Source organism: Lontra canadensis, unplaced genomic scaffold (genome assembly GCF_010015895.1).
Source record: "Lontra canadensis isolate GAN:19392208 unplaced genomic scaffold, GSC_riverotter_1.0 scaffold94, whole genome shotgun sequence".
NCBI classification, from domain to species: domain Eukaryota; kingdom Metazoa; phylum Chordata; class Mammalia; order Carnivora; family Mustelidae; genus Lontra; species Lontra canadensis.
In genome coordinates this window covers 4,186,537-4,211,497 of record NW_022631088.1, presented here as the reverse complement: position 1 = coordinate 4,211,497, position 24,961 = coordinate 4,186,537, and the positions used below count along the sequence as shown (strand labels likewise).

Below are 24,961 nucleotides of genomic sequence, written 5' to 3'. Positions count from 1 at the left end.
TGGGAAGGGGCTTGCATGTGCTGATAAAAGGACAAGCTGCTGAACAGAGACCCAAGGAGGGCGATGCAAACGTGAGGGTGAACCAGTGGTGAGGGGAATGTTCTCTCCAGCAGCTGACCTCGAGGGGCCGCTGTCCCAAGTTTGGCTCCGTGTCACTTATCACAGACAGAAGGAAGCCTGTCCTGCCACAGAGGGGCTGATCCAGCATGGGGCTGCTAGTGCTCTGTGACTGATTTGTCTAAAGTCACACACACACACACACACACACACGCAGCGCAGTGTTTGCTGTTGACCCATTTTAATGATTTCGTCTGTCACTCAGATGTGTATCGTTAGGTTCATCAAATCTGTGCTGTTGTGGGAACATTGCTCTGTCTTCTACCTTTCCGATTTAAGGGCTGTTGTTTTAGAGTGGGGGAGATTAATCATACTTTTGATATGTTGTAGGGAGAATGCTTTGGGCTATAAGTAACAGGAACGAGTCACAGTGCTGAAGCAAATAGCGTTATTCTTTTCATACAAAACTGAAGTCCTGAGGCAGGCCATTGCCAGTATCCATACTGTGGCCGTATGACGTTGGCTGTGAGGTCTGTGCATGACAGTCGTTTCTTTCATTGGCCTTTTCCTCATGGTGCTAAGATGGCTTCTCAAGCTCTGTCCATCACATCTGCATTCATGGCAAGAGGGAGAACGCAGAAGGGTTCCTTGTGAGCTCCCTTGGCAGCTCCGTGTGTCCGAAGTCAGTCTTCAGTCCCTGGGCCACCTTCCCACAGCAGGGGTTGGGGGCTGCGGAGAGAATTAGGTTGTTATGACCAGCTTAGACTGGTTCTCATTCTTTCCCACCTGGGAAATTTCCTGCTCTGGTCCAATTTGAGATGTTATTAAGCCAAGAGAAAACAAGAAATGGATTCTGAATAAGCAAGTAGCGTCTGCCGCAGGGTCTTCCATGGCCAAGGCCAAAAAAAAAAAAAAAAGCCACAAATGAAACAACGGTCTTTCATTTCTGGCATGATAATGATGAAAAAAATGACGATTTTAATTTTTTTAACAGATTATTAGTACAAGTTTAAACACTACAGAAAATGATCCTAATAAGTAAAGATGTGAGAATTTGGAATACATTTCAGAAACCTGGATGCTTTGAATATCCTTTGATCTGTTGGTTTCATTTATTGGCATCTATTCTAAGGAAATAATTATACCTGAGCACAGATTTCGCTGTAAGAATTTTCCTTGCAGCATCATTTGTAACAGCAAAAGCAAAAAAAGCAAAAACACCATCCACATGTCCAGCGGTAAGAATCCAGGCTAAATGAACTCCAGTATGTCCTTCAGGGTATTGTGCTGTATGGCCGTTCAGAAGCTTTACAGAATTTTGTATGATTACATGGCAATATTAATGTTGCACCGTTAATTGCAAAAGTGGCTATAAAATGAGGTAGACGACATTGTTCTGGTTTTGAGAAGAGATATGTGTAATGGAGCACCTGGAGGGCTCAGTCCGTTGAGCGTCTGACTCTTGATTTTGGCTCAGGTCATGATCTCAGGGTCCTGGGATCGAGCCTCGCATTGGGCTCTCTGCTCAGCGGGGAGCCTGCTTCCCCCTCTCTCTCTGCCTGCCTCTCTGCCTACTTGTGACCTCTCTCTCTATATATATAAATAAATAAAATCTTAAAAAATATATATATATGTAATGGATGCATATACACAGATAGGAAGCTATTGGATGTGTATGTAATAAGTGCGTATCACTGGGTGATAGGACTATAGGTTTAAAAAATATTTTTTTCTAAGCTACCCTTTCTAAATTCACAAGCATATGTGATATTTTAGAATAAGGGGGAAGATTAGAAAACTGTAGATTTGGAGTCGGGATTTTTCACCGAAGGACAATCCTCTGGGGGCCCTTGGTTGCTGCCGGGTTTCCATTATTATCCATAATGCTAGGATTAGCATCTTTGTATTGAAGCCCCCCTTTTTTTTAATGTTCTCAATTTTTCCATAGAATTGTTTCCCAGAAGTGGTATCACTAGGTCAGTGGGTATGAATGCTTTTTTCACTGATGATCCCCATTTCCAAATTGCTTCTCGGTGGGGCCGAGCCGCCCACACAATGGCCTGGAAATATCTTGTCCACACCGGGTATTCTAATTGTATTTAATGTTTGCTAATTTAGCGAGCAAAGAATAGTACCTCATTATTTCGATTTGCAAGAATAGTACCTCATTATTTCAATTTGCATTTCCGGCGGGACTGAACAGTCTTTTTTATCAGTTGCTTACTTAGTGTTTTTTTTTATTGGTGAATTTTGCCGTTTATCTATTGGGCTTTTCATTTTTTCCGTGTGCACAAACTCTTTCTCTGCTAGAGAACAGGGTGCCGGCCTAGCTCCAGATATTACCCCCTCCAGTGGCTGTTTCCCTTCTGATTTCATGTTTTTCCCCTTTCCTGTTCAAAAGCTTTAAATGGTTGTGTAGTCGAGTCTGTCACTCCCGTGATTTTTCTTTTATTTCTTCCAAGTTTAGATAATTACCCTCTCACCCTTCAAGCAGGAGTTTGATACATGTTCAATTCTGTTTGCATCCAGATTTTTATTTTTATTTTATTTTTTTGTAGATTTTATTTATTTATGTGACAAAGAGAGAGAGAGAGAGAATGCAGGGGGAGCGGCCGGCAGAGGCAGAGGGAGAAGCAGGCTCCCCTCTGAGCAGGGAACCTGATGGCGGGGCTGGATCCCAGGACTCTGGGATCATGACCCGAGTGGAAGGCAAACACTTAGCTGACTGAGCCACCCAGGCGCCCCACGCATGCAGATTTTTTAAAAACATGCTTACCCCTTTACCTCACTGAAAATGTATCTTGCTCCTCGTTTGTAGTAAGGATTTAAACTCATTTCCCTCTGTTTACTGAAGTTGTATCACGCGTTATGCATCGAATCATTTCTCCCCTTCCGTGGAAGATTCCTCCTCTGTCACCAGCTCACGCTGATATCAATGGTCTGGTCCGTTTCCGTCGTGCGTCTACTGATAGCCCATCTTTTAGAACGATTTTTTATTTAAAATTTATCTGATAGGGTTTATCCTACTTTATTGCATTTTAAGCTTATCTTCTGGAATTTTCTTTCTGATTCTCACCCATTTGAGTGTAAAACCAAACCCTCTACAAAGTCAGAGTTTCTCTGGGGACAGAAACCCAATCTTTCTTGCGTATCTCGGTGTCCCCAGAACAGCCTCTGGCACGTAGCCATAACGAGTTCCTGTTTCTGAATGAATGAATTTTATGGCGCTCTCTTACTAAAGGTCATGGTTTCCTGGCTTTTTCACTTTCATTTTTTACTTGAAGAAATTAACCAAATGAAGGCCAGAGAAGCCCAAGTTCCCTTTGCTGTGCCCCTGCCGCACACCCAGCAAAGCCGCATCTCTTCTCCTCTGGTGGTGCCGAGGTGCTTCGTTGGGCCGTTGCACAGAGGAGGCAGCCGGGGCTCGGCATGGTTCAGCTGCTTGCGTTCGAAAGGCTGGTGAGGGTCGGAGCTGAGCAGCTTGCCTGAGCTAGCCAGGAAGAAGGTAGATCTCAGCACACGTAGTGTCCGGTGTCGGTGTCCGATGGCCTGTGTGATGCTGGCGCTTATGAGACCCCCCTCCACGCCGTCCTTCTTGGTATCCCGAGCACCCGAGCGTGGCCGTGACCGCAGTGAGACCAGCCACTCCGGCACCTCTTCTCTTCACATCCCTGTGAGCCAAGAGTGTGTGTCCTTTTCCCTTTGCTGAGATGTTCGAGGCAGTCATTACTGGGAATGACACCATCACTTTGCAGTCCTGTGGGGATGTATGTTATAGACGTCCGTGTGACAGCTGTTCGCAGTCTCCCTTCTGCAACTGAGAAGGACAGTGGCTCGATGGAGCGGAGGATAGGAATGGAGCTGGTCGGGGCCCCCGCTCCATGTCGGTATTCTTTGCCTCCGGCCTGTCTTGGCCTTCAAGGTCCCCATGGCCTATTTCAAGTTGAAGCTTTGACAGGTAATTTTCTTTGAAAGAGGGAGCCAGTACGATTCTATCTTACATTTTAAGGTAACGGGGCTTCTCTTTGCGAATGGAAAATCTAATCGGTAAATACTTAGCAACTGCCACGGGCAAGACTTTCGGCATCCTTGTTGGCACAAGACGGTAACTGGAGGCATGGAAGATGGACCTGGGCCCAAGTTCAGGTTTACATTTATTAGCTGTATGATCACGGGCTTGACCAACCTAAGGCTGCCCTTTCTCATCTGGAAACGATAGATGAGAATCCCCGTCCTACAGAGTAGTGGTGAGGAGCCCAAGAGAGAACATGAGTTAAGAAGCCATTAAACTCGTTAACATATAGATGTGGTTGTCCTGTGGGCCCAGGGGAGGAGGGTAGGGCCACGAAGGGGTGTCCGGGACAGAGGAGGAAGAAGCCATTGGAGCTGAAGGTCGATACCCTAGGCTTAGGGTCTCCAAGAGTAGAACCAAGGTCTTCACCAGGTAGGGATGGTCAGGGTGAAGTAGGAGAAAGAGGGAATGGAGGCCCCAAGCTCTGTCCAGAAGCGACTGGCTCTGTCAAAGCCTGGCAGAATTTTACATACTGACTTGGTTGCCGGTGTCTTCTACTCAGCTCTTGGCCTGCTGGGAGGCAGAGCTGCATCTGGCTGCACAATGTACTCGCCCCGGCACCCAGCTTTGTGCGCGACCTGGCTCAGGGACGGTGGAAAACACTTGTTCCCTGAAGGAGCAAGGGCTCCTTGGACTGTTTGTTGACTGAATGAGCGTGATGCTAGTTAATGACGTCTCCAATGTGGTCTAGAAGCAACTTCAAATAAGACCCATGAGAGAAAGGGACTCTGGCGGGGACAGGAAGGATCTGTGAGAAAGCGCTTCTGGTTGGAGAGGCTTGCGGGGGGAGAGGCGTCCCCCCCCAATTACTGCGTCCAGTGTGGCTGAGACTCAGTCAGCAAGGGGGTCTCTTACAGCTTCCTCCAAGTCACATTTGACTTTTAATTGATACTGGATACAAAAACACTGACAATAAGACCTTTAAAAATCCAGTCTTTTAATGTCTTAATAAGATAATAAGGCCTTTAATGTCTTAATAAGGCCTTTATGGTGCCTGCAAAAAACCTTTCCTGGGCCCATGTTCATGTTCTGAGGGAAGCCCAGCCTTGCTCTCAGGGGGATCCGGTCGGGTCAGCTGAGGAAGCAGGAGGAGGGAGTGGGGTGCTCCCAGACACCAAACCACAGTTCCTCGCTGAGCGCTTTCTCATCTGTCCAGCGAAGGAAGAGCTGCGCCCTTCTTAGGCTAGACCCGTGCCTTTGACATGATCTGTTCTCAAGTGGTCAGGGGAGGGGGCGTCTGTCTGGAACCCAGAGTCCTTCATTCACCCAACAAACCGACTTGCATCTGCTTCCTGCAGGTACTGGCGAGGAGGCCGAGGGGAAAGGCATGGAGCCCGCCCTCAAGGAGTCTCTACATAAGGTGTTCACTTTAAGGGCCCCCAAAAAGGAAGCAGGCCGGGGAGGGGCTCTGTCCATCCCTGCTGGACCTCACATGTGTTACCCAAGTCATGTGGTTTTCCTCCGACAGCTGTGGGGCGGCTACATACAAAACCCCGTGGCTCTGGCTGTATTTCTGGTCCTGCAGGAGCAACACGGGTCAGAACAGAAGGGCTGACCTCTCCCGCGCCAGCCAGGGCACATCGTTCCCCGGGGTCTGTCATCCGGCGAGGTTTCCCAAAGCAGACCGCTGCCACCTGCGCCAAGCCGGTAGTCAGAGGGTAGCCCGCGCTCCGGAGTTAATGTGTTCTCAGCAGAAGCCCTAGAACTGTTGGCAGCCCTGCTCCCTGCCAGCTCCCTGTGCCCGGCAACCGCACTCCGCTCTCTCTTGCTTTGTGATGCCGACACCGCCCTCCCAGGATGTTCTCTGCTCCAACTGTGTATTTGCTAATTAAAATCAGTTGCCTTGTCTGTATCCATAAGCCTGTGATTGATTTGATCGCCCTGGCATTTGAAGGATGTTTTTTAGCATGGAGATATTAGAATCAGTTTTTTTAAAGGTAGAGAGCATCATATAATCAACCCCCATATACATATCACTAGGTTCAGTGCTTATTAACAGTTTCCACATTTCTTCCTCTCTTTTATTGTTTTTGAAGTCTTTTTTTTTTTAAAGATTTTATTTATTTATTTGACACAGAGATCACAAGTAGGCAGAGAGGCAGGGAAAGAGTGAAGGGGAAGCAGGCTCCCTACTGAGCAGAGAGCCCGATGCAGGGCTCGCTCCCAGGACCCTGAGATCATGACCTGAGCCGAAGGCAGAGGCTTAACCCACTGAGCCACCCAGGCACCCCTGTTGAAGTACTTTCAAGGACACTGCAGACAGCAAAAGATTTCAGTATCTGTCTCTAAAAAAATAATGACGTTTTCCCTCATAACCATGACATCATTGGATTTTTTTTTTAATTTATTCATTTGAGAGAGAGAGTATGTGTAGGGAGGGGCAGAGGGAGAGAGAATCTGAAGCAGACTCCACACTGAACGCAGAGCCTGATGCAGGACTCAATGCCATGACCCTGAGATCTTAACCTGAGCCAAAACCAAGAGCCTGACACTCAGCTGACCAAGCCACCCAAGCACCCCAGTTTCCCCCCAGTTACAGATGGTCTGTTCAGCACAGGATACGGTCATAGGCTACATGTTGCCTTTTGCTGTTTTGCATTTTGCTATTTTATATCTTAAGCTTTTAAAATCTCGAACAGTGCCTTCTCCCCAACTCTTGATCTTGTTGGTTTCCATCATATTGTAGGAGTTCTTGGATCTTTCCATAGTGATGGTGAAGTTTAGGGTGGACCCTTCTGTGATGCAGCTACACTTATGTTCCTGCCATGGGAAGCGCTTGTTTTTACTGCTTCATTATTAAACTAGCTTCAGCAGCCTGGAAGAGATCAGATCAGATCGGGGCGCCCGGGGGGCTCAGTTACGCAGCCCACTCTTGGTTTCAGCTGGGGTCATGATCTAAGGTCCTGGGATCGAGCCCCGCGTCAGTCTCCGCGCTCAGCAGGGAGTCGGCGAATCAGCTTGAGGTCCCTCTCTGCTTCTGCCCCTCCCCCATGCCCATGGGTGCTCTCTCTTTAAAATAAATAAATCTTTAAAAAAGCAATTTGGATCTGACCTTGGCTGGGAGTTTGCTGGAAGAAGCATTCCTTATGTGCATTTCTTTTTCATCTCAAATAAAATCATCTTCTGGATTTATACGGTTTATTGACTTAAAATGAGTGCAAAGCACTGAAGGTGGGTTCTGAAAACCAGCGCGCGCGGGGCCGAGAACAACCCCAGTAACTCCTGTTCGCGGTCAGTTTGCAGAGAAGTTCCAGGAGGTGAAAGAAGCGGCCAGGCTGGCCAGAGACAAGTCCCAGGAGAAAATCGAGACCTCGAGCAACCATTCCCAGGTACGTAATTTGTGCACAAAATAAATCTGGCGTGGGATCAGTAAGTGGGACTCTCTGTTCCTTGTCACCTTTGACAAGAAATAGGGACTTGTGGCAGGAGGGCATTTTGAAGGCTCTTCTGGCGGCTCGCATGCTCCCGCTGAGGTGGATAAGACATGTTCGCACGAGACTCGGATTTTCCAGATGTGCTGGTGTATTTTTGACAGAAAGATTAGAACCGCTGCACACCCCTGGCTCCTCAGAGGCATTTTCTGTCACTGTGTTTCCGCACCAGAGAGAAGCAGGGTGTTCCCCTCTTGTGCTGGGATGTGCGCCTCGAGAATACGGTGCCTTGTGCCCGTGACACAGAAAACGTGGTTGATGCTAGAGAACCCCGGCCTCTGTTTTGTTTTGTTTTGTTTTGTTTTTAAAGAGAGAAAGGAGAAGTAAACTTTTTTTTTTAAGATTTTATTTATTTATTTGACAGAGATCACAAGTAGGCAGAGAGGCAGGCAGAGAGAGAGAGGGGGGAGCAGGTTCCCCACTGAGCAGAGAGCCCGATGCGGGGCTCGATCCCAGGACCCTGAGATCATGACCTGAGCCGAAGGCAGAGGCTTAACCCAGTGAGCCACCCAGGCGCCCGTCTGTCTTTATGTTTTAATAAAGTTGGACGGGAGATGGTGTTCCAGCAGCTCTGGATTTAGCGAAGGAGATGTGGCTTTGCCAGAAATTGAGTGTTCTGTCTACTTGAAAGTGTGATGATTGACCAAAAGGAATCTCTTTTAACCCAAAGTAAAAATCCCTGCATTCTTGATGTCTGGTTTGGCGTCTGTTATGGTGCGCAGAAGGCCTGACTGAGGGGTAAGGTTCTGCGCCGAGAGACAAGGGAACAGGAGACATTGCGGGGAAGGTTCGGGGTTAGGACTAAGCACGGTGCAGCAGCAAGACGGCCGGGAGTCTGCCTGGCGGGAGCAGGGTGCGCTGTGGGAGGAATTAGAGATGTGCTTAGAGATTCTTCACTTCTAGTTTATTTATTATTATTTACTTAATTGTTATTGGGTCGTTGGGCAGACATTGGAGGTGTTGCGTGATGGTTTCTCTGGAATCGACATGAGGGTTGCTTTTGCAGGTGGGAAGGAAGTCGGAGTGACAGACAGCGGGCAGATTGGCAAGGACACAGCCCCGGGGGTAAAGAGGAAGGGGTGGAGGTTGGGGACAGCCCGGGCACTGGGCTGTCAAGTTGGAGATTTTTGAGATGACCGTCTGCTTTGAAGAAATAATAGCTGAAGCCTTGGGTATACCAAGAAGCAGTGTGGGGGGCTGGTGCCTGGGGGGCTCAGTCGGTTAAGCGTCTGCCTTAAGCTCAGGTCATGATCCCAGGGTCCTGGGATCGAGTCCCATATCCGGCTTCCTGCTCTACAGGGCGCCTGCTTCTCCCTCTGCCTGCTGCTCCCCCTGCTTGCGCTTTCTCTCTGGCAAATAGATCAATAAAATCTAAAACAGTAAAGAAAGAAAGAAGCAGTGGGGAAAGGAGGGCAAAGCTAGAGCCTTGGGAAATGCACCCAGCTGTGGGAAGAGAGCCCCGGAAGACTGCAGAGAAGGAGACCTCTCCCCGTCACCGAACCCGAGGCAGGAGCGCACTCCGCAGGCAGGGCCCTGCGTTTGTCTGCTGCCTAGGCTGGCCCTGAGGACCCGGGATTTCCCAGTGCCTGTCCTGGCTCGTCAGATGAAAGATGCCCCGTGTGAATTTATGGAATGTGTATTAGGCTTCAGGTGGACAGGAACTTTCCTGAATCTTTCTAAAGAATCTTTAATATGATCTGAATGATGCTCTTAATTTCATATACTAATTACCATACTGAGTAAATCGCTGAAGACCTATAAAATTGGATATGGGCAATGGTCCATAACCTAAAGAGTTTCTAATACATGATCTTTTTCTGAATACCACGTATTATAGAAGCATCCTTGAACTTCATAATCAGAAGTTCTTTATGTAAGGTTTCCGTTTTAATGTTTGTTTTTACCAAAAAAGTATTTTTTTTTTAATTTTTCAAAGGTTTATTTAGCCATTTGAGAGAAAGCCTGGGCATGGAGGGAGGGACAGAAGGAGAGGGAGAATCTTAAGCAGGCTCCCTGCTGTGTGGAGCCCATAGTGGGGCTCTGTCTCACGACCCTGAGATCATGACCTGAGGTGAAATCAAGAGTCAGATGCTTAGGGGCGCCTGGGTGGCTCAGTGGGTTAAGCCTCTGCCTTCGGCTCAGGTCATGATCCCAGGGTCCTGGGATCGAGCCCAGCATCGGGCTCCCGGCTCATCGGGGAGCCTGCTTCCTCCTCTTTCTCTGCCTGCTTGTGATCTCTGTCTGTCAAATAAATAAAGAAAATCTTAAAAAAAAAAAAAAAGTCAGACACTTAACTGACTGAGCCACCCAGGTATACCCCCCAAAAAGGTTTTTTTTTTTTTTTAAGATTTTACTTATTTACTTGACACAGAGTACACAAGCAGAGGGAGCAGCAAGCAGAGGGAGAGGGAGAAGCAGGCTCCCTGCTGAGCAGGGAGCCGGATGTGGGGCTCAATCCCAAGACCCTAGCTAGGATCAGGACTTGAGCTGAAGGCAGCTGCTTAACCGACTAAGCCGGTTGGCGTCCCCCCCAAAAAAGCATAAACCTTAAAAAGAAACAACTATATCCCTAAGGTGCTATTTTATATATATTTATTAATTATCTGTCAGTTTTTTTGTCTCTAAGCTTTAGTTTTCATTTATCTTCCTGACGTTTCCCCAAATGTCGAGATCATTGTCCATTTTTCTGTGCATTTTTTTTAAAGATTTTATTTATTTATTTGACAGACAGAGATCACAAGTAGGCAGAGAGGCAGGCAGAGAGAGAGGAGGAAGCAGGCTCCCTGCTGAGCAGAGAGCCCGATGCGGGGCTCCATCCCAGGACCCTGGGATCATGACCTGAGCCGAAGGCAGAGGCTTAACCCACTGAGCCACCCAGGCGCCCCTTTCCTGTGCATTTTTATTGGAAAACATACATTTGCTTGCTTTCCTGAATCTCTTAGGGAAATGAACACTTTGGGCAAGTTTTCCAAATATTTGAAGATCTTAAAACATCTTACATGGGTCTTATCCTGAAGGTGAAAGCAATACTATTTACCGTAGAAATAAAAACCGTGCGGTAGTCTAAACAGGAGAATGGGAACGACCTGCTTTCTCACCACACAAAGACACTGTTCATGTTTAGGTGTGTTCCTGATAACAATTTTGTAATATATTTTTATATCTTTTTTTAACCTTTTTACTTTTTTTTTTTTTTTAAGATTTTATGTATTTATTTGACAGAGGGCGATAGCGAGAGAGGGAGCAGAAGCAGGGGGAGTGGGAGAGGGAGGAGCAGGCTTCCCGCTGAGCAGGGAGCCTGATGTGGGGCTCAATCCTAGGACGCTGGGATCATGACCTGAGCCGAAAGCAGATGCTTAACCGACGGAGCCCCCCCAGGCGCCCCAACCTTTCTACTTTATATTTCATGATCATTCCCCTGTGTTTTCAAATATCCCTTTTCAAAACTACCTTAATGGCTAGCATTTGTCTGTATAGCAACATATTCCATTAACCCACACTTTGGGACATCGATGTGATTTCTAATTTTCAGGAATATAAATGACCCTGTGATCAGTGTCTTTGTACATCTCTGCATTTGGTAATTTCTATAGGATAAATTCTTGAGACGCAAGTATTAGGTTAAAAGGTAGTGACATTTTAAAAGCTTTTGACAAACACTGCAGACTTAGCCTATAGAAATGTATGATTCTGACTCCCACCAGCAGGGCCTGAGAACAATTTTTTCCTCCCACACTCTCACCAACAAAGCTTTGTTGACTTGACAGCAGGAAAATATATTCTGTTGGCTTTTTTCATTTCACGTTTCTTTACCAGTGAGATTAAATATTTTTTGTGTCGATTGATTCTATCCATTTCTTCTTCTGTAAATGTCAATTATGTATATTTTTCCTTTTTTAAAAAAATCAAAGTATTCATCTTTTTGTGTTGACTTTTTTTTGAGATTTTATTTATTTGAGAGAGAGCGAGAGAGCATGAACACAAGAGGGGATAGGAGTGGGGAAGAGGCAGGCAGAGAGAAAGGGAGAATCAGACTCCCCGTTGAGCAAGGAGCCTGACTCGGGGGCTTGATCCCAGGACCCTGGGATCATGACCTGAGCCAAAGGCAGAGGCTTAACCGACTGAGCCACCCAGGTGCCCCTTTTTGTGTTGCTTTCTAAGAATTTTATTTTTTAACATGTTTATTTTTGAACATACTCAAAGATAGGCAGAATTGTATAATGAACCCCCATGCAACACACAGATCAGCTTTAAACAATTAGGAATTTATGATCAATTGTTTGCTTGGTGCCCCCCTCCACCTCCCCCTGAATTTCAAGCAAATCTCAAACATCATTTCATCCGTAACTACATCAGCATGTGGCTCTAAAAAGACAAGGCCTCTAAAAGGTTTTCAGATACGAAATGTATTAACATCTTGTTTTTCATATATGCAAATGTTCGGCAGCCGATATTTTCCCCAGGTTTTTGTGCATTTTTAATTTTGTTTACGGCATTTTGTTTTTTTCCAGTGCAGAAATTCAGTGTTAGTCAAATGTAGGCATCGTTCCCTCCGTGGTTCTTTCCTTTGCCTTTACGCTCAGTGGAGGCCAAGATCTAAGATCTTCTCCAAGAGCAAATGAGATTTCACCGCCCTGTGGCATGACTTATTACAGGAAATATTTCAGAATATTTATAATAAAGCTGACGAGCCATGGGGGCCACACACACATCCACAGCTCGTCCCTGCTGGTTTCGCGCGTCTTGCTCTCTCTGGCCCCAGGGGCTATAGGTTGTCCCTATTTCTGATACTTTTTCTCTTTTCCTCACTCACACTTTCTTGTTCCCTGTTGTAAACCCCACTCCCCTCTCCTCCGTGGCTTTGGTGTTGAATAAGGGAAACCGGGTATTCAGGCTTGTCTGGTGGCTCTGTGGAGTGGGGTACCACGACGGAAGTGTGCTCTGGTCAGGAAGGTTCACACGCTTTCTCAGCTTTCCCTGGACTCCTCCGGGCCTTTTCCTTGGGTCTTTTTTTTTTTTTAACAACTTTTTTTCACGGATTTTATTTATTTATTTGAGACAGAGAGATACAGAGAGAGAGAACATGAGCACAGGCTGCTGCACAGGGAGAAGCAGGCTCCCCGCTGAGCAGAGAGCCCAATGTGGGGCTCGATCCCAGGACCCTGGGATCATGACCTGAGCCGAAGGCAGACACTTAACTGACCGAGCCACCCAGGTGCCCCCCCCACCCCAGTTTTTAAAATTAAGTTTCCGAGGTAGAATTGAATGATTGCTAGCCTCTCGTGCTGGTCTCTGCCGCGTTCTGGTCTGACGAGTTGGTCGTCCCCCGCTCATGAACACACTTTCTCATTATGCCTGACCTGCTGCTACTATGAGCAAATCCGGTGTGAAGGTGACTCACTTTGGCCCGGAACCTGGGTGTGAAACCCCGTCTTCTACTCAGGTGTCCAGCGTCAACGGGACAGACGATGAAAAGGCCTCTCATGTGGGTCCTGCTGACGCACAGCTCAAGTCTGAGAACGACAAGCTGAAGATCGCCTTGACACAGAGGTACGGCTGTTTACAATCCACTCGGCCTTTTCCCAAGGTCAGTGCCTCCCGCGGCCTTTCCCGCCAGGCGGGGTTTCACGAGGAGACCAGGTCCTGCTCTGAGTGTCTGGTCTTGTCTCCGGGCCAGAGGAAGGCCAGCTGGCTTCATGGCTGTTCTCTGTCTGACCGCCCAGACCAGGAGCGTGTGTGCCTGCCCGGGTATGTGCGAGATTTCTGAGTGTGTGAAACAGGGGTGTGTGTGTGTCTACGCAAGTGTGAGAGAGACTGGTCCCTGTGCTTCTGTTTTGTTCTGGTTTTTTGAGGAAACAAATATATCATTGATTTGTACAGAATAAGACTGAGTCTCAAACATCCAAGAAAAATCTATAAGAAACTAACTATTAAGAATACAACCTCTCACAAAAATTAATAGCTTTTCTAGATACAAACAAGCATCACATAAAATATGTATTTGAAGATGAGAAATTCCTTTGTGATACGAACTAAAACCATCAATTACATGAACTAGAAACATAAATACAGAAAACTTAAGGGCACAGAATCTCCGTGAGGAAAGTTTTAAACTGATTTTGAGGGCCATAAATGAATAACTTAACAAATAGAAAGATATATTCTATTGGGAAGTGATAGAAATGTCTTCATAGTTTAAAAAGAATCCATTTCCTATAAATGGATGCATAAATTTAACACAGTCCCCATAATAAGATCAACATGATTTTAATTTTTAATGACTACACAGGCTGTGCTTACATTTTCCTGTCTTGAGAGTGTGGCCCATTTCCCGACGGCTGGGCTGGCCCTGAGAGCCCGCTCAGAGCGGCTGTCCTTGGGAATCGTGCTGTCCTCACCCCAGGCGGGGGCTTGGCCAGCTCCCCCCAGCCTTTCTGTGGCTGAGAAGCTGCTCTCCCCAGACTTGCCCCATTAAAAAGCTGGATCTCATTAACTCCATTTTACAGGAGTAAACTGAGGAAACTGAGTCTCAGTGGTAAAATGAGTCCTTGCCTAAGGTCACATGTCAAGGCAATTTCCCCACCGTCCTGCCTGCTTTTCACTCTTTTGTTGTTTAAGACACAAGATGCTGTTGGATGAAAACGTTTCACCCCTAAAAATAAAGGTTTTTAAATCCCAACTTAATGAGCAAGGGCATTCTAGGAATGGGTGTGAAGCCATTTCCCTAAAGCAGCTTAAATTCTCAATCATGAGTTCTGAGATTAACCAGATTCCATCTTGCTATTTTTTGCCTGTGGTGTTTGAAACTGAAAGCTTGTATTTCTAGTCACGTTCCTCTGTCCTTGAGGCTGTGGGATGGAGGAGAACACAGGTCATTGAGAAACATTCCTATTTACTTACCCCCCCCCACAAAAAAAGGCCTTTAGAGACAGAAGTGACATCAGCCAGGCTGGATTGATTAGAAGCCGGACACTTTGAGTGGGGTGTGTCCTGTGTGCCCACGTGTCTGTGTGTCCACATGTCCTGTGTGTCCTGCGGGTCCTGTGTGTCCTGTGTGTCTTGCGTGTCCTGCATGCCTACATGTCTGGAGTGTCCATGTGTCATGCTGTCCTGTATGTCCTATGGATCTTGCGTGTCCTGCGTGCCCACGTGTCCTATGTGCACTGTGTGCCCACATGTCTGTGTGTCCATGTGTCCTGTGTGCCTACGTGTCCTGAATGCCCTGCGTGTCTTGCGGGTCCTGCATGTCCTTGTGTCTTATGTGTCTTGCATGTCCTGTTTGTCTTTTGTGTCCTGTGGATCCTGCATGTCTTGCGTATCCTGTGTACCCACATGTTCTGTGTCCGTGTGTCCATGTGTCCTGTGTGCCCACACGTCCTGTGTGTCCTGTGTCTTGCGTGTCCTCTATGCCCACGTGTCCTGCATGTTCTGTGTGCCCACATGTCCTGTGTGCCCACATGTCCTGTATGCCCTGCGTGTCTTGCGGGTCCTATGTGTCCTTGTGTCTTACGTGTCTTACATGTCCTGCGTGTCTGTGTGTCCTGCATGCCCATGTGTCCTGTGTGCTCACATGTCCTGTGTTTCCTGTGTGCCCACATGTCCTGCATGTCCACGTGTCCTGMGTGTCCTATGCAGCTCTGGCCTCGGGGCACCTGCAGCTCCGCGCACGTGTGGGCTGCAAAGCCAGGAGGCAGAAGGACCATGAAAGTCACCAGCCCCTGAGGGGAGCCCAATTGCAGTTTGTTTCTTGAAACTACTCCTCTGTGGAGCACATAGGATGGAAGACAAATGCGAGGTTGTTTTGGTCGCATGGAGGCATCCCACAGACCTGTGGACCTCCCCCACCCGTGAGGTGACATGAGGTCGGCCAGGGGGATACAGAGTCCCTGTCCCCTCTGCCCTCTGGGCGTCGGCTCTGGATTCCCTACAGGCTGGGAGGAGGCACAGGTTGTCACGTGGAGCTGGGCTACCCGTCACCCCCAGGGTCCTGGGTGTCAGCGATTCCTGAGACCCTTGAGGGCCTGTTTCAGAGCCTGCGACCTTGGGGCTCGCTTCAGGAAGGGACGGGACAGCGGCGTCTCGGCAGGGGCTCTGCAGGGAGCGAGGGCTTCCTTCCCAGATTCAGCTGCTCCTTCCCCAAGAGTTTTGTGCTTTCCTGAAGCGATTCTTTAAGAAAGCAGCCCGGCAAGGTGACCTGTTGGCACTAGAGAGGCTCCAGCCCTTCGTGGCACCTGCTCCCCGTGGCCGGCGGGGGGCCCAGGGTATGGTGTGGGGTCAGGCGGGGCGGGTGGCCCCTGGCGTCCGGGTCACTGCCTGGCCCGCCCGCAGTGCCGCCAACGTGAAGAAATGGGAGATGGAGCTGCAGACCCTGCGGGAGAGCAACGCCCGGCTGACCACGGCGCTGCAGGAGTCGGCCGCCAGCCTGGAGCAGTGGAAGAGGCAGTTCTCCGCCTGCCGCGACGAGAACGACCGGCTCCAGAGCAGGGTGGGTGCCTGGGCGTCAGGGTCCCCGTCGCCTCGCTTGTCCCGCCGCCCTCACTCGCCCCTCCCCGCGGCAGGACGAAGCGTCGCTGTCGCTCCCCCCACCTCCCCGCTTTCCCGAGCAGGAACACGAGGGAGTGAGCAGATTTCATCCGGCCTCACCCCTCAATGCTGGTCAGGGGTGGCCCTCCCGTGGCACGCTCCGTGGTGCATTCATTTTGGGTAGAGGACAGGGATCCAGAGGGTGAGCGAGGACAAGAGATTCAGGGAACCACAAGGAGCGTTCCCTGTGCCGCCCGACGGCCACGCCACCGCTGCCAGAAAATCCGCCATGGAGACCCACACGGGGTCCCGTGTGGCCATGCTTTGATACTCAGCACGTTGGTCTGGCAGGCCGTGGGCAGTGGCTACCCTGTAAGTGGCAGGGGGACACATCACCCCAAGACAGGTCTTCACTCTCCCTGGCCCCCCATCTGTAAGCTGCCCTGAGTGTAGCCTGAATGGGGCCACCAGAGGCCACTCCCGTGCTCGCCCATCTTTGCTGCAGATGGCACATAAAACTGCCTCGTGTCATTGTTTCACTTCCACGCTGCAAGTGCTGACCGCGAGGGCACCAGGCCAAGTGCTGACTCCGTGCGTTCCCTGCCGGGGCCAGGCCGATCAGGCTGCCAGCGGGACCGAATGCCCTGTCTTCTTTCCAAGCAGGGAGCTGGCTCTGTCCCTTTGCATGAGTGTGACGGGGCAGGAGAGGAAGTACACTCCTTAGAGTTTGCTGCCTGACTGGGAAGCACTGGGAACTTGATTTCCAGGACACCAGGTAGAAGGTGGTGGAGTCCCCAGTGGTTCCTGGGGCTGGGGGTTCAGACCCCGGGGGCTGGCGTGCAGCTGCCTCTGAAAGTGTCGTCCTCGTGACCACCCAGCGCCCTCGGCCTTGAGGACTCCCGCCTACTTGTGGGACCCCACCAGTATGGGGCTTTGGTGTTATTGCTGGTTCCCTTCTGCCTTGTACTCTGCACACACGCTCTGGCCGCTGGGAAGCGCTCAGCGTTGGAACGCAAGGCCAAGGCTATGAGGCCTTTGAACCCCTTCCGAGGGGTCAGGCCTTGGAAGGGGAGGAGAAGGCACTCTGGGGATTCGCCTGTCCAGCCTGTACCTCTCAGCTCTCCCGGAGGAGGCTCGCCACAGGCCAGGCCCCTCCTGCGTGCGTCAGTAAGGAAAGGTCACCCGGGTTTAAAATGTTTGAACTGTCATTGCATCTCATTTGGTGGCCGGTGGCCCACAGCGTTGATCAGTTCTCTTCCCTGCAGTCTTAAACCTTTCAGATGAAATAGAATAATTCAGGACATGATCAAGTGATATTAAAAGTCATTATGGGAAGAAGCAGATAGATTCATGGGACACCTGGTCCCTACTCGAGACAAGTCCTTTAAAGCAAAGTGCCGTTCCTCCCTGTGGCGGTGAGCGGGAACCGGAAGCCGGGAGCATCCCGTGGCCAGGTTTCGTGACTGCCGTGGCTCTGCTGGCGTTAGACAGGGCGTCTTGTGCACGCAGGGCAGGGCGGGCAGCCCCACGGGGGAGCCACAGGGAACAACGCATAAGTGGGTTAGTTCATGGTTCGTTGAGAGAGCGTAAACAGCCGTGGTGAGGCCGGGGTGGGGGAGCCTCCCGACCTCAGCCTGCGGGTGTGTCACAGATTGACGAGCTGGAGGAGCAGTGCAGCGAGATAAACCGGGAGAAGGAGAGGAACACGCAGCTCAAGAGGAGAATCGAGGAGCTGGAGTCGGAGCTGCGGGAGAAGGAGACGGTGAGTGGAGGCGCCCGCCGGCCCTGTGTTCCCGGGACACGGCAGGTGTCTTGGGGTTGGGGGGTGTGACCAGCCCCGGTGGGGAGGGGATGGCAGCACGGGGTGGGGGGGCTGCGAGCCAAGAGCTGCACCAAGGCTGGGACGCAAGGGGGAGCCGGACATTGACGAAACAGTCGGAAACATTTGTAGGTGATCTGTCCTCGGAAGTGGCCAGCAAGAGCCCCCTCTGTGCGGGCGTTTGTTTTCTGGGGGGAAGGGGGCGCAGGACTGCTAAGTGCACAGACGCTGGAGACTGTGGACCAGGCTCCAAGCCTCCCAGCCTCAGTTTCCCTAGAAGATGGGGATGCTGAGAATCCCTTGTCTCTTTGTGGCGGTGTACAAGCTTCCCGCGATAACGCACGTGACACACTCAGCCTTTGAGGTTACCGCGTGCTGAGTACTGACTCCACCACCTCTGTTATTACCGAGGATGGTGTAGACTCCAAGAGCTGCTTCTGCTAATGTACACACAGATCGTGGGTTTTTAAGGTTTTCAAGAAGACGTTTTATCTGACTTGCTTTCACATCCTTTTTCAAATTTCGTCCCTTGTAGGAATTGAAAGACCTCCGTAAACAAAGTGAAATCATACCTCAGCTCATGTCAGAGTGTGAATACGTCTCTGAGAAGTTAGAGGTAGGAGGGCCACCTCCCTTCGTGTTGGCCCAGACCAGAAGGCATCCATGGTGTTACTCGTTTCTCTGGGGCCTCCCTTCTCACAGCCCTCCTGGTAAAGAAGAGTGACTTTCTAGTCAGGGGAAGCCCGCAGTCCCTGCACGACCGATGCCATCTTTGCCCCCTCAGGGGGCAGACTGGCTTGTGCTTTTTGTGCTTCTGTCAAAGTGGCCTGTGTAGAGCCATAGTGCAGGGACCGTGTCCCACCCCCAGAAGTCTCCATGGAGCCTTAGGGCCGTGAGGAGCGGGGTGAGGGCAGGGCAGAGAGTGTAAGACCCAGAGCAGGGCCACCTCTCTACTCCCCAGCCAGTGACCTTGAACATGACCTTGAGTGGTGCCCCTCACTGGCCTCAGATTCCTGATCATGTCCTCTTTCACCTCCCCCTACTTCAGGAGCACGTTACTCAGGTGTACAACCCCAGTATCAGTCACTCGTTCCTCTAAACCCAGAAAGTCAGCCCCTCACTGGGTGTGGAGGGCGCCGGCCTATGCCTCCGTTAGGGACTCAAAGCCACCCTGCCCTTAGGAGGAGCCCAACTGGCTTCCCAGTCACACCACCTGGTCCCAGAGCGGGGACTGCTGGCCCGGAGTCTGGCACGGCTCATCCTGCCTCACTGAGGACAGGGAGGCGGGGGCCTCTCTGTGGAACCAAGGAAGCAAGTCACTGCGTTTGTCCCATTTCTCTCTCCCATAGCGGGGCTCACGTGTGGCCTCTGCGGACCCTTCTGGGAGGAGGGCCTGCAGATTTCGTCTGCTGGGCCTTTGTGAAAGGGCCCACTTGCAGCCCGCTCCTCCCCGCAGGACCTGAGTTCTGCACCGTGTAGGGCCGCCCTTTACCAGGCCAGAGTGGGTCTTGCGCTCTGCCTGTCAGCACCTCGGCCGGGGAACAGGCAGGAGAGCGGGGCGCCCGGGATGCCCCACATTCTGCACTGATGTTCCCAGTCACAGGCCCGGGAGAGGGGACAGCTGGGCTGTGGCGGGGTCTCGGCGGACGCGCCCCCTTGGCTCCGCTCCAGGCCCTTCTCGCGTTCGTCTCCCTCCAGGCGGCAGAGAGAGACAATCAGAACCTAGAGGACAAGGTGCGGTCCCTCAAGACGGACATCGAGGAGAGTAAGTACCGCCAGCGCCACCTCAAGGTCGAGCTCAAGAGCTTCCTGGAGGTGCTGGACGGCAAGATCGACGACCTGCACGACTTCCGCCGCGGCCTCTCCAAGCTGGGGTCCGACAACTAGGGGCAGGGCCCGGGCCGGGGGCGGGGTGGGCGGGGCATCCTCCCGTGGGCGGTGCTTCTGTCCGCGCAGGGCGGGGTGTCCGACGGCCGGGGGCGGGGATGGGGGCGGGGCGTCCTCCCATGGGCGGTGCCTCTGTCCCCGCCCAGCGGGTGTCGGCGGGGGCGGGGGCGGGGTCGCGTTTGCGCTCGGGTGGTGGGTGGTGCGGTCGCTCTCGCCTCTCCGGCCCGGCCAGGCTGCGGACCCCGGGAAGCCGCTGACTCAGGAACCCGCGCCGGGTCCCCCGCCCGCGGTCACGCGGTCAGGGCGGGGACGGTTGTATCTTTCTCAAGGGCTGTTGCAACCGCACCAACTGAGCAAGGTGTTTTTTAATCCAAATACGCACACCCTTTACACCTTCGCGCAGAGTGTTTGAGCGTCGGCCGGGCGCCCGTGCGGGGGCGGGGGGCACGGGGAGCAGCTGTCCTCTGGGTCAGAACCAAGATGCTTTCCAGCAGCAACTTAGTAGATGCTGGTCGAGAAAGAACAGGTGTCGGGGGGCGCGCAGGGCCCGCCTGCCTCCCCTCCGCCCGCTCCCTCCCACCTCCGGTGTGTAGGGTTGGCACAACGTTCCTTTCCCGGGTTTTAATTTCGGAGCAGATGGCTGTGCGGTGGGAGCCACACGCGGTGACGGTGCCTGGCATAGAGTAGGTGCTTAATAAATATTTGTTCAACTAAACATTTAAACAGCACTTAGTGTTTTAATCAACCCCCCCAGCGGAGTCCATCGGACCCTGTTGGACAATCCATCCTCTTGCTGTGCTGGACAGGAGTTCGACTGTGGTGTGCAGTCCAGCTTCTGGATTGCCTCCGGGTGCCCCCGGGCAGGGTGAGTGGCAGAGGAGGCAGCAGGAGCTGGTCCGAGGCCGCTCACTAGCCCATCCATGCTGCTCTGCCCCTGGTGCCTTTGAACTGGGACCACCCTGTTTCTCTAGGGTGGGGATGTAGGCTGGGACCCCATGTTGGGACCGGACAACTAAGAAATAAAGCACAGGAGTCCTCAAGAGAGAGTCTGCTCAAACTGGCTGAGCCTTGGCCTTAGCGACAGGAGCTTCTTCCCCTGCCCTCTTTCTGTTCCTGCTGAGGAAAGGACCAGAGCCATAAAGCCCTCCTCTCTTACTGAGTTTCTCAGCAGGGCGGGGGGCGTCTGGGCTCCCTGCATTTGGCAAGATGGTTTGAATCCCTGGCCATGGGCATTTCTAAATGCCTTTCTGTGTGATGGAGTCTTTGGTGTCTCCTTACCCCCCCTTTGCCTGCTTTGGGAACCACCAAGAGAACATCTCCTTCTAGAAGGAGTTTCTAGAATTTCCCCCTAGTGGATCTGGGTGAACAATGAAACAGCCTGAGGAGGCAGGTGGGCACACGCAGATGTGAACCAGGTCCTGGGATGAACCCGGCTGTTGAGACCATGTCTCTGAGCAGAGAGCTCCTGTCCAGATGAGGGAGGGAAGGCCAGCCAGCTGGGGCACCCGGGCACCTTGGAGTGGGGAGGGGCACCTGCAGGCTGGGGAGCAGTTCCGCTTGGACACATTGGGCTCATGGCAGACAAAGTGGAAATTATGGTTTCTGGTGGTCTCCGGATCTTGTGCTCCGGTGGTGCCTCTTGATGACTTGACATACGCTGCTGCTGGCCTGCGTTTTCCCTGGAGTCCCAGATGGCTGTCAGGGGAGTAGCAAGCAGCTCCCTGTTGGTCAGGAGCCCAGAGAGCTGGGCTGGCCATGATTCGGCCCCGTGGCCCAGCGCTGGCTCCAGGGGCTTCTTCTCAGGACAGGTCAGCCCACCTATCACCAGACGGGACCTGGAGCTAGTTGCCTGGGAGCAGTGCACGCTGGGATCCCAAAACCTCAGCTCCGGGCTTCAATGCCTGCTACCCCGTCTGCTCAGTGACTTACAGATCTGGAAGGAACAGTCTTGGCTGACTGGAGCCTGCTGGGGGTGGGGTGGGGGCACAGTCACAGGAAGACAGAGTTGCCAGAGCTCTCTGTGCATCCTGCAGCGGTGGCAGTGGGAAGCTCTGCGGGGGCAGCACCGTGACAGTGGGCTGCTGTGACCCTCCATGGTCAGGACCTGTGGTCCCTGGGCAGTGTGGCCAGCGCCTTCCAGGTGGTAGGATCTGCACTGTGGCCTCTTCTGTTGCAGCCCAGGAGCCGAGAGCAGGAAGGGCTCCCCTTGGGGGGGGGGTGTCAGGTTCAGCGGGGAAGGCACCCCAGCTATAGGAGGGTGCTGGCCGTTGACTCCCTTCTGCTTTTCTCTAAAGATCTTAGTGCTTCTTCGCTGACTTTATTTAAGAAAAGATGGCCCTGGGGGCAACACAAAGGGTCTGTGGAGAGACAGGCCCTGGCACCACGAGGGTGGGTCCCATGGGTGCTGCGTGTACCCCACCTTCTGCCCGAGCCAGTTCCATGCCCTCACTTACGGGAACATCTAACTACACAGATGTCCTTTGGTCGCCCTCGCCGAAGCCGAACATGGGCCTCACACCCGCCTCGCACTCGTGCACCCGCCGGCCAGGCCATGCGGCTCGGCCATGTTGAGCCACGACCCCGCTTCCTTGCCAGGTCACATCTCCTGAGGTTGACGTGTCCAGGGCTGGTCGCCTGAGCAGGGATTAGCTTTTTTCCTGCATCTGTGAAACCTGGGGCCTGAAGGAGGCGAGGTGAATCGTGGAACCCCTTCATCATAATGGGCCTTAAAAATAATTTTCCTCCTGGGGCACCCGGGTGGCTCAGTCAGTTAGGCGGCCGACTTGATTTTGGCTCAGGTCATGATCTCAGGGTCCTGGGATTGAGCCCCTTGTGGGGCTCCCCACTCAGCAGAGGGTCTGCTTCTTCCTCTGCCTCTGCCCCTCCCCCTGTTCATGCTCTCTCTCTCTCTCAAATAAATAAAATTTTAAGAATAATAATAATTTTTCTTCTAAGTAACGACCCAACTGGGTGCATCAAAATCAAGAAGGACGTGGCGAGGGGTGTGGGGAGTCTTACTAGTGTCCAGGGAATGTAACCCCCAAATGACAGGTTGGGACAGTGTGGTCACGCCTTGAAGGTAGAGTGAGCCAGCATCCACAGAGACCTGGAGCTTGGGTGGCCCATCTGTCCTGCGTGCTGTCACGTTAGACCTCAGGTGGGTGAGAGCATTGGGCAGTGTCATTCCCCATTTTGCGGATGGGAAACAGAGACAGACAGTGACATGCCCGTCACCCAGCAGCCTCATAGGCTCCGCATCCAGCTCTTCTGGACCTTGGTCTGGTGTCTTTCTGGGCGCCATGCCACTGCTCTCCTCCTGTGACCTTTGCGTGCCAAGAAAAAAGTTCTCTGGGACCCTGATGAGGGCACATTGCAGTTAAGTTATATTAATATATGTCCACAGCAAGTGATGATTTACGAACGAGAGAACCAGAATTATATTTATAGTCATTACAGACCGTAAGTTCCATGTTTGAATGTCTCCGGCTCTGCAGAGATCTTTCTGAGAGCGTGTTGTTTAAAACGATGTCCATGCCCTGAGAGGCCAGATCTGCAGAACACAAACATTGCAAGTTCTTTGTTTTTGGCTTGCTTTGGTGGTGGTAGAGCGGATTGCCCAGAACAGGTGGGGAGCCCTGAGAGGGCAGAGTGGAAGCCGGGTTCCGACTGGGAGGTTGTCCAGCCGCTGCCCACTCCTGCCCGGACTGGAGCCAGCTCTGGGGAAGGAGCAGGCCAGCCCCATGGTTACAGCAGGGTGAGCGGGACCTGGCTTGACCCCCAGGAGGACTGTCCAGGCTCCCTGTGGACTGCTGCAGACTCAGCTTGTGAATTCTGCCTTGAGGTTTGGGGGTACCCGGTGGGTAGATACTGTATTTGGCATGAAGCATTGAGTCTGGGGTAGTACAGAGTAGAGCTCAGGCACTTCCTGGAAACACTGCCATCTGCCCATTCTAAGGGACTGCTTTTGTCTAGAAATTGAGGTGGTGTTGGATAAGAGCCAGCCACCGGGCAGGCCACAGACTGTACTGGGGTGTACCTTAAAAGGGGGCAGCTGTGATGGGATTTTAGAATAGGCGTTCAAAAGAGTCTGCCCTTTGAGATGGAGACCGTCATGCCCTTTGCACGTCACTGAAAGTGGGTTGTTTGTGCCATTGGTTCTTCTAAAAGTCACGACTCTTTTATTTCCTTGAAATGTCACTAGATTTTTGAAGCACTGACCATTTAAACTAGAAGCTTGCAAATCATTGTATGTATTTTTAAATGATGAGCATGGTTTAAAAGGAGCCTAATTTTGAGTACATGATTTCTCCAAAAGGAACATCATATATTTGGAGGGGCGGTGGCGGTGGCATCACAGAGAGGGGATCCTGTGCAGAAATGTGTGTTCTTTACATGTCTTTTCCATACACCTGTCTCAAGGGTATGGGGTTTTCCTCTTTAAAAACCAGCCAGGCAAGAAGGTGACTTTGGTAAAAATTTGGCAGCTGGATGGAATGTTCTAGTGAACTTAGGAGTGTGTGCGTATGCGTGTGTGTGTGTGTGTGATTGGGAAAAGTGGGAGAAACTATAAGGAAGTGTTTTAAATAAAAATATATATATACCTAAGAATGGTCTTTGATAATCTTCGTAGTGATGCTGAATGTTCCGGAATCTTGTTTCTGAGAAGAGTTTGTGGGTCTTTTGTTTTGGGTCGAATTGTACAGAGCCCTACTCTCTTTGATGATGCAGAGCCTTGTGAAAAGTGGTCCCCCAGGCCACACAGAACCCTGGCACACCTGGCAGGAGGCCAGACTGCAGGACATTTTGGCAGATGATTGACAGGTCTGATGACTGGCAGCTGTGGGGAACGTGTTACTATTTTTACCCTGTTGTACTGCTTTCAATGTAAAGTCCTGACTTTAAATAAATTGTAACAATGTTTTATGATATAAAAGCCCATTAGGCATATCTTATATCAAATATAAGAATTTAATGATTAGTATGAGGTGGTCATGTGGACTCTCCCAGAAGTATGAGGGCATGTTTTTTTTTCCCTTCTTAAATGCATTTTTAGTACCTAAATAATATATACATTTTTCAAAAGAAATTACAGATGAGTGAAAAGAAAAAAAATCACCTGCTATTAGACCATCTGATTATAACCACTGTTAACATTTTCGTATATCTCTTTTC

General features: G+C 51.2%; 1 protein-coding gene across 1 annotated transcript in view; it reads left to right on the top strand.

Annotated features, from left to right (window-relative positions):
- HOMER2 (homer scaffold protein 2) overlaps positions 1–19,793 on the top strand; it is a 77,745-nt gene extending 57,952 nt beyond the window's left edge. Inside the window, exons 4-9 of the mRNA XM_032836893.1 lie at positions 7,366–7,458; positions 13,004–13,110; positions 15,889–16,045; positions 17,735–17,845; positions 18,438–18,518; positions 19,601–19,793. Coding sequence (XP_032692784.1) covers positions 7,366–7,458; positions 13,004–13,110; positions 15,889–16,045; positions 17,735–17,845; positions 18,438–18,518; positions 19,601–19,789 — 738 coding nt within the window. The 3' untranslated portion in view covers positions 19,790–19,793. The remainder of the gene's footprint in view (positions 1–7,365; positions 7,459–13,003; positions 13,111–15,888; positions 16,046–17,734; positions 17,846–18,437; positions 18,519–19,600) is intronic.
- Positions 19,794–24,961: the final 5,168 nt, after the last annotated feature.